Raw genomic sequence first — 18,536 nt, 5'->3', positions numbered from 1 at the left:
CACTTTGCACGTTTTCAGGCATTTCCAATGCATTCGTTAACCGTGTAGCGACCTCAACAGACGACCCTTGAGTTTTCCTCCTGTGTGCATGCGTGTGTACGTGTGTGTGTGTGAATGAGTGTGCATTGCCTGGCATCGCGAACGATGGGCACTGCCGACACCACATGCTGCGTAGTGTGTCCATTTCATTAGGTGGCGAATTACGTGAGACGTCCCTAGGTTCTAGAAGATACTTTGAAGATACCTGCCTCCTTGTGCCGCCAGCGACGAGTGACAAGGAAGCAGTGGGCCTGACAGGTTGCCGTCAGCTTTACATGTTGTCGTATAATATTCTTTGTTTCTGGTACTCTGGGGGAACACCTGCAGAGTTTGGGGCGGCCTTTCTTTGCCCTGGGAGGCCCTTGCACTATTCAATCAAGAGGCCAGCGGCCCGCTCGTGGCTACCTAGAGCTCACACGTCCTCCACAGGGCAGCTTAAAATTTTCGTTGTTCCATAGTCGACAGCTCGAAAGTAAAGGAACAGAGAGAAGCCTCCCCCACAGTGTAATGCCTAACTAAGCTACAAGGCCACTTCTGTGCGTCATCCGGAGTCTCAATGAGAAAGCCAAGAAAAGCCCCCACTTCAGAAGCCTCTGCAATGAGTGCTCCTCTAGGATATGTGCGTGGCGTTCGCTGTAGTGTGCAATTTGGGTGTACGGTGTCTCTGTCCCATCTCCGTCCACACCGTGGGAGGCAAGCAGCAGGGTAGAGTGTTGTCTGTTTTAGATGAAGGAGTAAGGCCCGTCAGTCAAAGCGCTACACAGCAGGAGTCAAGAGTTGTCGTCCTTTGGCTCCTCGGCCCGGTTTGGCTTGTACTCCAACCCGGGGTCGAACTGCAGCAGGACGAACACCTGTGGGTACAAAAATGGTTTCTTTAGAGCACCCCTGCGTCATGCGCTTGCGTCACACGTTCAGTCTCATGTGAGTACGCGAGGATGCTATGTTGTTTCCGTACACATATCTCGTTAATTTATTGCGCAATCTCACTTTTAGAGGGCTGCGCGGGGTCGCACTCTTACCGTGGTTTGTCATCTACGTGGTAATCAAGCTCTTTGTGTATACATGAAAACCAACTTGACTTTTTATCGCAATGGTCTTGAGATATATTCTCGTTCCGTCACCTATAAATTGGTGCGCGCGATTGAGTAGTAGACATCTAACCACAAATCTCTGCGCGGCAGTTATTGCATAGGCAAAGTTGAGAGAATAGTGCGCGTTTTCAGTAATTATGGCATAACCGCTCTTGAAATCCATGTCATGTGTTCCATTTTTCATCACCTTTCCATAACACTGTTTATGCAAGCAGCGCGTTTAGCAAAAAAAGAAAATAAAAACAAATTAAAAGCACGGGGCGTTACGGAAAGTGAAGAAAAAGGTGCCCGCCATAATGAGGAAAATGATGTTTGCGAAAAAAAAAACAAGTTACACAACCGTAAATTGTGTCGCGTTCATGAAATCAACGTAAGTAATTTAAACATGGTGGTATCAACGCCTTAAGGATAACACGTAGTACAAGGTCAGATGAGCCCCATGGCGCCATGACATAGAGGATTGAGAACCCATACAAATGTTGTGCTCTAGATTTCAGATTCAGATGCTTTATGTTTCTTGAACGGCACCAGGAAAATGTCCATGGCTTTTGAGTGGAAACATGAGATCACTGTTGTGTGTGTGCACAGCTGATCGTTAAGCATTGTATTGGAGGAGTTCATATTATAAGGATAGCCAATTACAAGACAGAGAAAAACGGCTTGCTATGTAAATGAAGTCATTCAAATATCTTATGGAGCGCTAAATGACCACCGTCAGGTATGACTGAAACTCAATTGTTGTCGTTGTGACAGGTGTTAACTCTGCGTGCAGTAAGCCCATGCCGAAGCGAGGACGCCGCTCACCGACCTTTATATCAACTTCAGCTGATCGCGCCGTAAAAGTGGTAGCTAGTGTCTCAGATAAGTTAGAAAGGCCGCAGGGCTGCCACTAGAAGTTTGCAAAAGCCAGATGAATTAGAAGATAGCAAAATTAACATAGTGGGCGAGCCTCTGCCAGGATGGCTCATTAAAACCTGAAGCCAATACTCAGATACAGCCTGTGTCATAGATAGGTAAAAAATTATCGCACTTGGCCGACAGCCACGATTGGAGGATGTGGAGTTTAGGCGGTGGGTTGATCAAGCGTGTGTTGAAGCTCGAGATGAGGGTAACGAGAGACCGCAAAAGAAGACGCGGAATGGCAACTGAAGCCATTAGAGCAGCAACAGAAGGTGCAGGAGCATGATCTCAAGATCCTGGAACTGAAGCTTCGACTTCAGGAGAGTGCAAACTGACCATAGTTTAATGAGGCTGATGAACAAGGAGGGCCTGGCACGTGCGCTAGAGATAGGACAGACGTCTGCAGTCCTCATAAGCTGATACCACCCTTCAATGAAACAAGGGGCGATCTCGACGCGTACCTTCAGTGTTTTGAGCGGGTTGCAACGTGTCAGCGCTGGCTACGTAAAAAGTGTGTTCTTTCGCCTAGCCTCTGCATGACCAGATAAGCACTAACCGTCACAGACTGATTAGACCTAACAGCTGCGATGAATTATGATCAGCTAAGTGCAGCCCTTCTCTAGAGCTTCCGCTATACTGCGGAATGCTATCGCGAGAGATTTCGCAAAGCCAAGTTAGAATGGAACGAGTCTGGTTTGCAGTATGCTGCAAGACTATCGGGCTACTTTGGCCGCTGGCTGGAGATGGGCAAAACTGAAACCAACCTTGCTAGCCTTGCGAGCAATTTATGAATGGTTGTTCTCCGGTACTTAGGATCTTTCCCAAGGAAAAAAAAAAGTTGCAAGACACGGAGTGCTATCTGTAAGGCAGCTGCCTGCTTTATGGAAGCGCTGGACCTCTGCAACCTAAGTAAAGAACCTGCTTTCATGGAACCAGGCTTCCAGATTTTGAAAGAAAGTCAGAGACAACGACGAAGGGAGGGAACCGCGCTGCTTCACATGTGACAAGGCGGGTCATCGCGCAGCTGAATGCTGGTAGCGCACGATGGCGTATTCCCCAAGTCATGATTTAGTATTCCACCGCTACACGGACCAGATGTGAAGCATTGTATCCGTGGTGGCGGGAGGATGGAGTGATGAAAAGGCTGCAATGAACGCAGATCACGTTGTTCTGGAACACGGGCAAACAATTCCTGTTGCGAACACTATGGTTAGCTTAAGTGTTATATCTACGCAATTTGAAACCATGGTCGTAGTGAAAGGGTTTATGAATAAGCTCCCAGTTACAGTACTGCGCGGCACTGGCTGGGACATGGTAGTAGTGCGAGAGGCATTCGTTTCAAAGGAAATACTGGCCGAAGCATATCGGCCAGAACTGTTCCTGGACTGTACAGTGCACTGCCTACCAAAAGCTGTGGTATTTCTGGATACACCGATCTTCAAAGGACAGGTTCGTGCTCACTGTCTGCGTGACTCACTTTACAATGTTGTCCTTGGAAACATTAGAGGAGCCTTGTCACTACACCATGGATGTAAGGGACAACAGGACAGGTAATCCAAGTCGATGCGCTGATTTCGAGGAAATAACGCCCGAAGCGTGTACAATCCTTTGTAAGGGGCGAAAACCTCACCGGGTGTCACCGGGTGTCACCGGGTGTCAAGTCGCCAACCAACCATGTGTACAAAGGCCGAACCCAGTAGCTGCAGTGCAGTTGCAGCAAATAGCGACAACCGTGATTAGGCATGCGTGAGGAGATGACCAGCAACATCACATCCATGTGGACTTTCGTGTATATCGACGTCGCCATGACGGAACTCACAGCCGACGTTGACGCTTACCCGTGGTACACCTAAACCTCAAGATGAGACGGGGTCGTCTAGGGACACAACAGCCAGGGTACCACCAGGGCGACAAGCCAGGCATCACGGGGAATGTAGTACGTGTGTATAACAGCTTTTGCACGCTTCACTGGTATGAAAGTTTCTTCCACAAAATTTTTTGTCACTCCGTGATAGTGCCTTTTATTTTTGCGGAAAACCTTGGCTCCAAAATTTTCCCACGGTTTTCCACTTCTGTGGAACACCTTGGGCCTATACACTAGGTCACCGAGGCGGGTACTCACCATGTCCGTCGGCAGCAGGGTGAAGTCTGCAGGTGGGTTGGTGATGACATACCGTTTCGAGGACGCCTCGCCAGAGGAGCTCGTGTCCCGAAACCTGTACAGGCCCACGCAGAGCATTCCGTAGCTCCTCAGAGCCGCTACGAAGAGGTCACCGTATTTGCCGCCCTCCTGCGACGCCAAGAGTATTTTCTAGTTACGCAAAAGGCAGTGCAACGGCCTCGTAAGGTCATGGCTGGATTGAAGTTGTAACTTATCAGTGATTCCAATATACTGCAGTAGTAAGAAACACTTGATACACTGGTGGATTCGGATTGTGAGCCATGCGTGTTAGAGCCATACCAATGTCGCCAACCAATTTTTCGAAAATACCCAATGCCAAGGTCAAAATTACCCTATTTCCATTACCCTATGTTTTACTCTACACCTAGAAATAGCACTGTGTAACAACAATAATTTACAGATAACGTGCACTCTACGGCGTTCATACGTATGTGGTGCCTCCGGGATCAGCCCGCCTATGGCCGTGCGACGATGACATCTGATGAAGCCATCATTTGACGTCACATTGTGATGCCACATTGACGTCACAATGGCTTCAAGATGGCGTCAAACATTCTGGTGATATGGCATGCCACAGTGACATCAGGAGGTGGCGTCGTTATATCATGATGATTTTTTTCAACACTCGCGTTGACGCCGACCATCACCTTCCGTGTACAAAGGGGCATATAAAGCGTTCGCCTTATTTACTGAAGGCGACACTGTCGTAAAATTTAAAAGCCCCTGCACGCAACGAACAGATGGGATACGACAGAGAGGGGAAAAAAGCATCCTGAAAGAAAAAACTATTACAAGGATGTTTGACGTCTTATCTTTCATCTTTTGTGCTGGTGACATTGGCATGAAGACGATTACAGTGTGGACCTCTCCAGGAATGTAGCCTTCGGACATGTGGCGTGGATTTTCTACATTTTTCAAGGATCAAATCACCCTACGTCACCGCCCTACTACCCTAGGCTTACACTCGTATGTTATACTGACAAGTTGCACAAGAAAAAAAAATCACTGCTGTAGAGAAATAGTTTTATGAGCCTAACACAGGTACGTGTGCAAATTTAGGTAACCTTTCTACAATTTATTGTACGCTTACTGATATAGAAGTTTATCCGCAAACTTAGATAAAAAAACGTGTTTCTTTATTCCTAAAACTACGGCATACAGTTGTGAATACAGTGAAAGCAACCCTTGACACTGTGGCGCTTTACTTCTGAAATTAAAAGCAACTCCATATAATAGGGGTTTCATCTCACACTTGCTCACATCTTCCTACACTCTTGAATCGACGTTTACAACTAAAATACCACATACATAAGAAATGAAATATGTGAATATTATATTTTTGTCCATACTACGAATTAGAGAGAAAAAATAATAATTGAGGGGTCATTAAAACTGTCAAAATATCTCCTCTTAAGGGCTCCACTTGATATGAAATAAGCTCCCTCCACATCATCATCATCATCATCATCATCATCATCATCATCATCATCATCATCATCATTAGCCTGACTACGTCCACTGCAGGACAAAGGCCTCTCCCATGTTCCAGCAGTCAACTAGGTCCTGTGCTTGCTGCGGCCAATTTATACCTGCAAACTTCCTAATCTCATCTGCCCACCTAACTTTCTGTCTCCCCCTAACCCGCTTGCCCTCTCTGGGAATCCAGTTAGTTACCCTTAATGACCAGCTACTATCCTGTCTACGTGCTACATGCCCGGCCCATCTCCATTTACCCTTATTGATTTCGACTACGATATCCTTAACCCCCGTTTGTTCCCTAATGCACTCTGCTCTCTTCTTGTCTCTTAAGGTTACACCTACCATTTTTTTTTCCATTGCTTGCTGTGTCGTCCTCAATTTAAGCTGAACCCTTTTTGTAAGTCTCCAGCTTTCTGCTCCATATCTAAGTACCAGCAAGATGCAGCTGTTATATACCTTCCTCTTGAGGGATAGTGGCAACCTACCTGTCATGATTTGAGAGTGCTTGCCAAATGTGCTCCACCTCATTCTTATTCTTCTAGTTAATTTAATCACGTGGTTCGGCTCCACGGTTATCACCTGCCATAAGTAGACATAGAAAATCCTTGTAGATATAAGTAGACATAAGTAGACAATCCTTCTCACCAGAAAAGGATTGGCCACCCTGGCGCAGTATCTGGCCACTACCTCCCACATGCATACGTCAATTACCCCTCCACCTCACCCCCATCTGAAAAAATAACTTCAATAAAAGCACGAGGAATCATAGCACTGTACTTGTTGGGTAGCAGCGGCTTAGCAGCTAGTTAACCTGTCTACGTTTCTTACATTACTAAAGATAATAGTCTTTCTTGGGGACCTTTGACAGAAAAATTTTGGTCTGTCTGTCTGTACATTTGTTTGTTTGTCTGCCCTAATGATACCTCAAACGGCATCAAACGGCCAACCCCATCCGCAGCGCCCACTAATAATGCTCAAGGTTTAGCGTTCATTGTTGCGTGATTGTCAATTAAAAATCCATTATTGCGCATATCTGAAGTGCCATAAGAACACTTCGATGTTTTGTATGTCTGCCTTTACACTAGAAGAGGCACACACAAGTAACTCTAAGAAATGTAGCGTTTATCGCGCTGCGCTGACAGTGCAACGCGATGCTCAAAAAGGTAAGTGTTTCCAATGCTTTGCTACGACGTCACGGTGGCGGCACCTGCCCGTCGCTTTGCGTTCTACACCTTATCACCTCCGAGACTGGCGCACATATTTTTCTGCGGGCAGTACGCCTTTGTTTTCGAAGATAACTGCCAGATGGCGCTTGTGTCTATCGTGCCTCGATGCGCTCGTTCGCTTCCGCTGCACGTTCGAGGCACTCTAACACAGCACCTCCAGAATACCATTCACCGATTTCTTGCGCAGAACATCACATAAATGTTTTGTTCACTCTCTCCACAAGCAAGACTATTGTCTTTCGACGACATTTGCAGAGTAACATGCAGATACGTGGCCAATTTTTTTTTCTCTCTCTCTCTACTCCTGAGTGCCAGTGTCTGAATTGGTGAACTCACGGCTACGGCGGTCCCTCTTTGGGGTGAAACGGAAACAAGCAGCCGATCATGTGCCTGGATTAATCCCCTTGACAAAGCGTCTCTCATAGCACTGTAGCAGTGCTTTCGAACGTATTAAGAAATGGACCAGGCGCTGGTCGCAAATGCATCTTTCCACGCGAGAAATAGTCGCGCACCTTCTCTATGACTGCACCCGCTTCAACTGCAAAAGAGCATCTCTCTCAACCGCACTAGGCTAGCTGAACTACCACCCCCTGACAGAGAACAAGATCCAGGGGCCCTGGCGTACCCGATCTGCTTTACGAGTTGATGTGAAGGCGTTGGTGCGGTTCCTGCAAGCAACCGGACTTAGAGACAAACTGTGACTGTTCGCGGACAGCGCTCCTTCCTATTGTCGCTCGGATAGTGCTCAAATCACAGTTTTTCGCCATACTTTCAGCAACTCTTCTTTTTTGTTCTTTTACGCCCCTTTTCCCGTTCCCAACCACAGTGTAGGAAACCGAAGCCTCCTTCTGGCTTCGGTTGCTCTCTTTTCACTCGGTCAAACGAGGTGTACCGAGAGGCAGCCACTCACCCCAAACTGAGCCAGGGGTCCATCGTAGAGGGAGATCTGCCCGACTCTGCACCGGTCCCTGTTGGCTAAGGACTCTGGTGTGCTGTAGCCTCCACGAAGACCCGCCCCCTCGGCCAGGATCAACTCCAGCTCAGGGGTTGCGCCACCCGTAATCAGTGACCGTATCAAGGTCAGCGCGTTCGCGTTGAAGTATGTCTGTCGTAGAAAAGAAGAATACAGGCAAAAACAGTCTCATCACCAGTCTTTTGAAAGCATTAATTATCAGAAGGACGTAGGGTCTTTGTTTAGTGGTTGCGTCTTTATATTCCCTTGCGTGCGGGTTGATTCCCCGGGATGTGTCGCATTAGTAGTATATATTGGCGCCTTTACGTGCTAATAATAAACCACTGCGTACCAATACTTAATAAGTGAGATAAAAAAGAGTGCAACATGTGTGTGCTGCATGTTTCACGCATTCCTTTGTTTTTTACCGTAGTACAACCGAAGCCTATGGTCATTATAAAACACAAGGCCCGCGTTTTGCAACGCTTCATTTAATTTGCCCTTTTTTTCCATTTTTCTGAGACATATATAATAGGGCGGGTTTTATAACCTCCGTTATAACGACAGCAAGTCAATCAAGTCACGTCAGAGCGAATCACCGAGGTAAAAGCTTGAAAAATGAAGCGCATTGTCAGCAAATACATAAACGAGAATTCACTTAGCGAAAAAAATTATTACTCACAGTGCTCATTAATGAGTCGAGCACGCTAACAGCAAAAGCGGTACCGCAGGCAAAGGGTTGCGTTAGGTAGAGCTCTGTGTCTGGATCATCATCGTCGTCCTGGTCCAGAAACTGTACATTTGTGTCATTCACTGCACGAACAAAGAATTACACTACAGTAGCGTTCAGAACAGGAAGAGCGGCTTTAGAAGACAAAAAAAAAAAGCGTATTCGCATGGGCAAGGCGAAACTTAGTGCCATCCGGCTAACCTACCGAGCTCGGTGATTAGAGGCACATTGGCACCATACACAGAGCCTCGTCGTTGCATCACAATGGGACTACCCAGTGGGGAGAATCCCTCAGCACCATTGGGATCTAGGGAAACGGACAGGATAATTATAAGGCAAAAAAGGCAAGCCCAGTTCTCAGATTATATAAGCAGTTCCCACTGCAATTATTTGTTTCGGTCAAATTGCCAGCTGTATAACTCATTCACAAGTTCGTCGCCGTGTATCAGCTATTTCTAGCCATGTCAGCGATTGAGGAGCTTTCAAAATTACGGTGTTGTAAGTCTCTTTCTCTCCTCGTATTTAGTCACATCATTTCTTGCGAAGTATTGCGAAAACGCTAGACTTTATAACGTTTCTCGTATGTAACGCATATCGATGTTTTAAAACTTGGTAGTGGCAAGTAACAGAAAGCAAGTTCAGTAACTAAATTAGTATTTGAATTCTTCATGCTTGTTTAACAGCCTCGTCGAGGCTGACTGCATTTAATGCTCTTAAACGCATAGTGCGCTGAGTAAACGCGAACACAGAAGACTAGAATAACAGGGCATACCACATGGCGCATTTGTAGCAAGTTTACCCAACTATAGACTGAGCTGGCTTAACTATATAAGTAAAGATTGAACTATAAGTATAGACTGAGCTGGCTTAACTGTCCACATTGATATTTTTCTTTGCCGCCAGCATTTTATGTAACCTTACTCCTTTTTGTTCATGCGGCAATATTTCGTTTTGTGCAGTTGAAGTAACCAACATATATTCGCTTCTTCGAAGGCGCATTCAACATTGGCGTCGAAAGTATGGTTTAACACATTGCAGGTTGACGAGCTTTATGGCCACTGTCTTCGAACAGTGGAAAAAGAAAACACGGGAGCTTTCCTTGGGAAGTAAAAACACAACATATATATATATATATATATATATATATATATATATATATATATATATATATATATATATATATATATATATATATATATATATGTTGTGAAAAACACAACATATAATAATGAAATGAAAGAAGTCATCGTAGCCAAGAAATAAAACCGTAAAGCATATTAGAGCCATGTCTCCTTGTTCCATTTTAAGGGTTTATACTCTGGAACAAGATGTATATAAAAATGACAACTAAAGCATACACCAACGTCACCAGAATATATGAGGGTAAACAACGTGCAATATACGTAAATAAAAAAGAATTAACAACTTACTGTGAGTAAGGACACCTATGGTATCATCAAAGGTCATAGCCTTGATGTTGAGCGAGGCTAGTATAGCCTCTTTGTCAGCCAGCGTGGGATCATCGCTGCTGGGGATCTTTGCAGATAATATCACACACATGTCGCAAAGGTTGATGTTTACCGCTCGCAAGTCCGCTCGACTCAAGGGGGAGCCCTGCGAATGGTAGAATACTCTTACTCTTAGTAAATAATACAGCGCTTCCAAGACTGATAAAGGAAAGAAACACATAAAATGTCGACCACAAAAGTAAGGTTTAAAAAAACTTCAGCCATTTCGATATCCATATTAATGAGCTACTTGCACGGGAGGAAAGGTTGCGTATACGCAACCTTTGCTCCCGTGCAAGTAGCTCAACCAACTAAGTTTAGGTCTGTTTGAGTACATGACCTCACCTACCGTGCGCAGGGGAAAGGATGAGATGCAGATTGCGCAGGCGTGTTGCACAATGAATGTGAATTCATTGATAGGAGTTTATAGACAACCAACGAGATGTCCAGGGAACCGGTGGCGATTATTTCTTTGTTGGAACCGTATGAAGTGGACAAAAACAAAATGCACGGAACACGTACATAGAAGGAGTTACGATGACTTACGTTAAGGACAGATATTTTCGGCAGGTTCTGAAGCATCTTCCACTCCCTCCTCAGGTAGTCCACATTGCCGACAATGACAACATGCTTGAGTTCGTGGTAGTGAAAGTTGCTGGCACGAAGTGGCATTACTAAGTTACGCAACCCTATTAGTGGAGAATCGGGATCAGCAAACAAACACACAACCACATGGCCGTTGAGCACAGTCATTGCCGCCTGGTTTCGATCCTGCAGTAAAAACAAAATAAAGAGGGAGAGAAGAAAAAAAAAACAGGGCTGACAGTCATTCTTTGGAAGACGTGAGCACTTTGTTTTTGTTCATGTGGTGAAATATATTTGAAAGGTCACGAACACGAACAGTCAAACGCACGTGGATAATAAAGGTGTTATATTCACTTTTTTATATCTATACGCACTTTTTGATTTGAATTTTGAAACCCCTGTGGTGTATGGCTGCTTTAGTTTGACTTGTACCTAGTGGTTGCACCTAGTGGTGGTCTAGTGGCTAAGGCACACGGCTGCTGACCCGCAGGTCGCGGGATCCAATGCTGGCAGCGGTGGCCGCATTTTCGATGGAAGTGAAAATGCTTGAAACTCGTGTGCTTAGGTTTATGAGCACGTTAAAGAACCCCAGGTGGTCGAAATTTTCGGAGCCCTTCACTACGGTGTACCTTATAATCATATGGTGTTTTTAGGATGTTAGACCCCAACAATTATTATTATTACTAGTTTGACTTGTTTAACACTTCGTTGATGCGTGTTGAAATTTCTGTACGTGCATTTAGGCAGTTACAGCAGTCGTTGCTACAGTTTGTTTCATGCAATCAAATGCATGCAAAATAACTTGTCATTAGAGGCAATCATCCCGTTTACGTAACGTGTACGACAGCTCAAACGTGATAGACTTGCTTTGTGGTTTGTATGCTCAGAGGATTAATTTCGACTTTAAACAATTGAGTTCATATGCACTCTTGTAACCTTGTTCACGGTTGCCACGCACCTGGAGGGCCAGAGAGAGATTGTTGTACCTGATATTTAACTTCTGGCGTATCCAGCGCTAATATTTGTTCTCGTGCAATTGCATGAGTTAATTTTCTACACTGGCAGCGAGTGCAAAGTTGGTGCACTGCCTATTCATTAAGCAATCTGTGCAAAGACTGGCGTCGTGAAGGGTGCGGCTCACTCAAAGCTGCTTTCGGGCGTATACAAGGAGGCTAGTTTCAACGCGGACGCCTGCTTTGCTGCTCACAAACTAGACATGAAGAGGCGCGATGTAGTCCATAACTTGTCATTGTGACAGTGACCTAAAGGCGTCCTCTCGTTCGGTAAGTTCCGCACAGCGGTTTGCCAAGACACCCTTAGCGCCCTCTTCCTGTCCATGTTGTGGGCGCAGGTTTCCTGCTAGAGTACACAGTGGAGCGAGGCACGTACCAGTATGCAGTCCTCAATGGGGCGTGCCGAGCACCAGTGGAACATTCCAGTGGAGTCGTACTTCATTTCTGTCTTCTCGAAATCTTTCGCCTGGTCGTCAGACAGGCCCACTGGGAAAGGCTTCTCGTTCTGCGAGTTCCCGGTGCCGTTGGTTCCCCGGCTCGTGGGCCTGTGTGGCGGCAAGAGTGAAAGAGAAGGGCGCCCACGCAGAAGGGGCCTCTGCAGTTCCAGCTCAAGGTGAAAAAGAGCGCACAACGAAAGTCATGATATTTAAAATTACAGGGAACAATAATTGCAGTACTGCTGTTTGTGAGGTGGGAATATCTACTCAATCACTAATATTCAGCCGTTTTGTGATGAGGCCCTGCAGCACCTTTTATCGGTTTGTCTATATATTGACGGCACACGGTATAATATATTATTGTTTTTTTCAATTGCACCATGGCATTAAATTACGGTGCTATAGATAATTGTGACCTAGTATTTACTATTTAATGTCTAGATTGACAACCAATCATCAGGTGGCTGTTGTATGGTCTGTAGATAACGCTATCTTAGAGAGTCAAGAGTTGCGCATCGTCTTTTTTTCTGAAATCTGCCGCCTGTGTCAGTGGGCAGTGTTTTTTCTGGGTTATGGCGACCCAGTCGCACGGAATGAAAAAAAATCAGTAAGCGGTGCCCATAAGTTCCAACGCATACAGATGCTATTGACAATTTTACAAGGCCCGCACATAATTAAAAGACAAGAGTGTTGTGATGCCCTCGACACGAATGGTAACGCGATCGCACGGATAGCGTGAGAGTGATATGGTAAGAGGACGTTACAAGTGTTACCAGTGTTTGCGGTAGAAGTGCGCAAGGAGAGATTTAGTAAACAGAATTGTATAGTGGCACGAGTGATTCTTGGCAGAGCTAATGGAAGCGTGGCCGCCACGGTGGTCTAGTGGCTAAGGCACTCGGCTGCTGCCCCGCAGGTCGCGGGATCAAATCCCGGCCGCAGCAGCCATATTTTCGACGGAGGCCAAAATTCAGGTCCGTGTGCTTAGATCTAGGTGCACGTTAAATAACTCCGGGTGGTTGAAATTTCCGGAGCCCTCCAGTACGGCGTCTCTCATAATAATGTGGTGGTTTTGAGACGTTAAACCCCAACAATTATTATTATAGTAGCGTGACTAAATGCTGTGTATCAAACTTCCGTCACTATGAGACTGCGCGCCCAGTGCGGTCCACATCTGTTCGAGAGCGGCCGTCGTGCAGTCACTCACGAGGTAAGCACGAGATTTTCGGATGCGATGTTGTGCTTTGGAAAAAAAGTTCTACCTAGTTAACCACGAGTAGTCACGTTGTGCGCGTTACATCGCGCATTTGAACAAAAAAATTATCGAAATATATCTGAAACACTGACGCAGAAAGTCTGCTCTCCTGTTCAAGAAAACCTGCTGATAGTGGCTGTAGGTGAAGTTTTTACGCTAAACATTCGCGAATATTGTGACCCTACTGTGACTCTACAAGCTACTGTGATGCTTGATTGTGTTTAGTAAGGTGTTGCAGGGCCCCTTGATGAGCTAGTTCATAAAATGCAGATAAGAGGGCTTCTTTCATGAGTGGTAAAGTATTTTCGTGACAGACAGATAAGAGCGCTTCTTCCGTGAGACGAGAAATAGACTGACCAGCAGCGCAGTAGCGCTGATTATTTTTTTGTTTTTATACAGCCGCTATTAGATATAGGACAAATGTACTGAATGTAATCAGATTGTACGTTTGAAATGTAGAAAAGGAAGAAGAGGAAGAGAAAAAAAGAAGTAACGAGGAAGCGGCGCCTACGCAGATTAACAAAGGATTTCGTAATAAAGAAGACAGAAAGACACGGCAGAATGCCAAGGTTAATGAAGCACAAAACAACAACAAATAGAAGAAGGAAAGCTGTATGCACGCCAATTAATAACTATAGGCGCAAAACTGTGCGTTCGCGCGCAGGGTCATGCGGATTACTTGGCAAGAGCAGATACACAGGGATTTCTAGAACTACATGGCGCATCGCGCACGCTCGCGCAAGGCATTGCCGCCATAGTACACACGGGCTTTAATGTTCACTACGTTTGCACGACATGTTGAACGGAAACATCCGCTCGCTGAAGCCACTGCATGGATTCCTACTACGTCAACGTTTAAATGGCACGGCCAATCGTCGGAGTGGTATCCCAATCGAAAGCGGATAGTAAGACATATTTAACATGAAATGCTGTACGTGATTACATGTCAGTGTATACGTTAGGGTACGCTTCCGTGATTTGTGAGAATGGTGGCCGGCGTTCTAGCGCTACCACATTCACTAAAGTAATGCTAGCCCTGATCACCACTTGGCTGCGTTGACTAATGTATATAGAGCCGGAATGGTGGCTCGATTCCGACTCCATACAGGTGGCTGATGGAGGTTGCTGTTGGTCCAATATGCCTATATTGTTGCTACCATTCATGTCGACTGTGTTATGCAATTATTACGCAGTTGAGTTAAACTACGCCACAAAGTGGAGTCACTGAGAAGCCCTGAGGCATGACAGTGACTTATGCCGCGAGAGAGAGAGACAAGTGGTAAATTAATAGTAGGGAGATTAACCAGAAAGAAACATCTATCTTGCTTCCCTGTGAAATGAACGAGAAAAAAGAGTGAATGATTACGTGAATATCTTTCAGAGACTGACAAATTGAACATGTCGAGAGGAATGTTTGCGCAAAACCAGTCCCACAAACATTTCATTTTACCTCCAACTATGGTATCGATCACCACACATTTATAGATTCACGTACGTTCCCGTGCTTTATTTTCTCCACAGCAGAAATTTTGAACTAATGCGTCACGTTGGCGTGAATTCCGTAGGCCTTTACATTCTGCGAATAGAAGGACCAGATAGGCTACCTGCTCAAGTAATGAGCCGGTGAGCGGCGTGTCCTACTATCATTTACCAGGTATCCTTAGAATACAGGACGTCCTGCCACCTATACTGTAATCACTCGGTACGTCCCATTTGGGACGCACGTTCAATTCCAGGAAGTTTCGAGTGCCACAGCAGCCGCGGTGGTGCAGTAGTTACGGGGCTCAGCTACTGAACCAAACGTCGCGGGGTCGGTCCCGGTAGCAGCGATTGGATTTTGATGGAGGGAAAATGCTAGAGGCTCGTTTACTTAGACTTTAGGTGCCCGTTTAAAAAGCACAAGTAGTTGGAACTTCCGGCCTTTTCAGGCCGTAAGTTTAGCTTGACCTTTTAAGGTTTGTTTTCATGTGGATCTGAAACTCCGTAATCTAAAGTTATTCAAACAAAGAATAACAGCATTATCGGTACGAGAACAAGACTAAATTTGGGAAGCAGGCCTACCGTGTTCGACTTGGGTTGATCGTTCAAACTACAATATCATGAGAACGTCTTAACATACGTGTTTCTACTTCAAGTTTTCGCATTCCTTGAACACCATGCGTACTTGTTTTTATTTTCCTGCTTGCATTTATTGTCTTCGGAAAAGTGATACATAGATTCTTTAGAAAATTTTGAACTTTTGAAACAAAAACAGGCGTACTTAATTGTTTAAAGCCAAGATTTTCGAAAAGACCAGCATACCGGTAAGGCTGTTGCCCGCCGACGCCTCCCGACTGAAGCAGCGCAAGACCCCAGGTAGTCGAAATTTCCGGAGCCCTCCACTACGGAGTTTCTCATAATCAAATGGTGGTTTTGGGACGTTAAGACCCACAAATTAATCAATGAAGCAGCGCAAGCCCTGAGGTGTCAGCGTTTTTGATTCACAAATAGATGACACTAAAATAGCTGTACAACAACACCACAGAACCTAAAGTGTGCCAATTGTTTTCTCTTGTACGTTTAGTTCGTCTGAAAAAGCGATGGTGAACACCGTCTGCATAATGCCTCATTCCAATCAGCCAAGTATGGCAGGCTACCCCCTCCTGCTGCCGCCCCCCCCCCAACAAGAACAAGTAAGTGTACTACAGATGCTGTTCAGTGTTTGTAAGTTTTGTAGGCCATATTGCGCACCAATACAACCTTATGGGCCATCAAGGAACAGGAATTCACAAGCCTTCCGTCCGCCCAAGTACAAGAAATCACTGTGCGTGGATAGGCTTACCTACGTGTTTATTTTCCCAGATCCCCACTGCCGTGGATACCAGTGTAGTCAAATGTTTTAACGAATGATAGTGAATACAGCTGCAACCCGCACGTATTAACTTAGTGCTAAATATGATGAGGGATCGCATCTCGTGGGCTTCAAACGCGGACAGAATTCGCTGAAGACACCAACTGTGCATGTTGTATCTGGCTGTGCCTATGCAGAGTATCGTGTTTGTGGCTAAGCAAATGAAATACCAGGAGAAGATATTAACGTGTGCTCTGAGCGTGATGAATCAATGTGCTGAAGCTATTAGCGCAGATTTCGAACACTAAAATAAGTCAGGGCCATGACATTGTCCTGTTGTTTACCATTTGCAAAATGGGGCGCTGGTTTTGTAATTATACATCGTTTCTTTGAGTCTAGCGCATTGGCGAGTTTAGCTTGAAGCACTGAAAAGCTATCGTTGATCGCAAAGCTACTGCCATTGTTAAAGACTGATAAGTGAACAGAGCAAAATGATTAACACCGCCTGAAAAGCCCTATCGATCACACTATACGAACCGAGACGGCAGCTGTGTGAATGGTAACAGATCAGAAATACGTGCACTGTAGTCGACGTTCAGCTCAGAGGTAGTTATTGCTTCTGAAAGCCTCGGTGGCACACTGTGCATTCGATCAAACCTCCTCTCCCATATTTCCATATTGTTGTATCTTTACACAGTGACAAGGCCTCAGGTGCTTTCGAATGCGTCATTTTTTAAAACGACGACGCATATATGTATACATTTTGCGTAACCAGCGTGCATGTGAATAATGCTTTTCGCCGTAACGTGATTGAAACATGCCGCCGCCAAACCATCGTCACTATCGGGCTTGTCAAGTTGATTTGAACAAGAACAATATCCGAACTAACCAAGAATATTAAAATGCTATAACTTTAGCGTTGCTGTCTAACTTTCACCCTTTGTCGCTTATTGAGCCAGATTTAGCGCCAGCCAAAAATTGTTTTCAGAATGACACTGGAGAAAGTTTTTTTTCCCTGAACGCATTGAAACAACTCGCTAGTTGCCACAAAAAAAAAAACAAATTCTACAAACTTCACTTAGTTAAAAGAGATGGCGGAAGCTGTTCACTGTTTTTGAAGGTGCAGTTTTTTTTTTGGCACCATTGAATTGTCCGCTGCAAAACATTAGACATTCAGTAGTCCTTGGGCTTCGTTCGCAGTTTCTAAGAGACAGATCATCGCGTAAAGATGACGCTTTCACTTCAAAGGGTCGCAGCGCAACCAGGGAGTAGAAAAACCTGAGCCGAAATGTATGTAGCTCGACCTCGAGTCACGGTTCAATAAACCTGGCATTATATTCCCTGCACTGCTATGCTACATAGGTATTTCTACAGTCGTTAGCTACCAGAGCCTTCTAGTGCTAAGGACTTGGTTGATGAACCACTACCTCAATTGTATACACAACTTTGGTGTGGCTTCTGCCGTTTTGGGGCTCTAACTTGGGGTGCGCACCGATGTACTGTTTAACAAAAATGTTTGTGGAAACTACTTTTTATGTAAATAGTGACAAGAAAAAGCGGTTTTAAATAAGTGTCGGCGACAAAAAAAGGTCGACCTTCCTGATTATGCTGCTTGTAGCTGGCAGTGGCGATAGCTTTTTTTATTAACTTTCCGTTCTCTGGCAAACTGTAAGCGCAGGCGGCAATGCAAGGTTAAGCGTTTGCTTTCTGAGCATTACATGCAGTGAGTAGCGCATGCAGCGTAGTGAGTGAGACTCCTTTCTGGGGTTGCAATTTACTGCAACTATGTTCAAGTAAGAGGAAAATATTTAGTAGGGTGAAATGGGTCAATAAAAGTGGCAGCCTCCATGGTGTAAAGTTTCTGGTTAACGGTACAGGCAGTATGGAGAGAGGGAAAAAAAGCCCGGTAAATGGTTACGCATAGAAACAATGAAATGACCTATGAGTGTCAAAAGCATGCACTACGATGGCGTGACGTCAACACATGACCTGCGATTTTTCGCGGCTATGTTCTGTCAGCACCAGAAATGCCTGAAAGCTTGTAAAGACTGTGTCTCATTGTACATTTGAGGTGGCCATATAAACACCTAAGGGGCCCAGATGCAAGCAAAGAGCACACATAGAGGTACGCCTCGGAGAATAAGGGAGACATAAATTGCGCTTTAGACTTTCTTTTGCTGCTGAGCATCTATATGTTCACTAGGTGGCTATCGTGTTCTCAAGTGTGGTCTCTGGGCACCGTAGCGTGGAGAGACCCCAGAAAAGCATTCGGACATACGAGTATAAGCATTCATAGCGTGAGAGTCATGCGT

General features: G+C 45.3%; 1 protein-coding gene across 2 annotated transcripts in view; it reads right to left on the bottom strand.

Moving 5' to 3' along the window:
- Positions 1–483: 483 nt before the first annotated feature.
- Positions 484–18,536, bottom strand: part of slo (calcium-activated potassium channel slo) — a 196,903-nt gene continuing 178,850 nt past the window's right edge. For both annotated transcript variants that reach the window (XM_075878745.1, XM_075878746.1), the window contains 8 exons: positions 12,082–12,250; positions 10,654–10,878; positions 10,030–10,213; positions 8,805–8,906; positions 8,552–8,682; positions 7,828–8,022; positions 4,153–4,320; positions 484–890 (listed from right to left, as the gene is read on the bottom strand). In XM_075878745.1, the coding sequence (XP_075734860.1) occupies positions 810–890; positions 4,153–4,320; positions 7,828–8,022; positions 8,552–8,682; positions 8,805–8,906; positions 10,030–10,213; positions 10,654–10,878; positions 12,082–12,250 (1,255 nt within the window). In that variant the 3' untranslated portion in view covers positions 484–809. The remainder of the gene's footprint in view (positions 891–4,152; positions 4,321–7,827; positions 8,023–8,551; positions 8,683–8,804; positions 8,907–10,029; positions 10,214–10,653; positions 10,879–12,081; positions 12,251–18,536) is intronic.

This window comes from Rhipicephalus microplus, chromosome X (genome assembly GCF_043290135.1).
Source record: "Rhipicephalus microplus isolate Deutch F79 chromosome X, USDA_Rmic, whole genome shotgun sequence".
NCBI classification, from domain to species: domain Eukaryota; kingdom Metazoa; phylum Arthropoda; class Arachnida; order Ixodida; family Ixodidae; genus Rhipicephalus; species Rhipicephalus microplus.
This window is presented reverse-complemented; position numbering and strand designations above follow the sequence as displayed.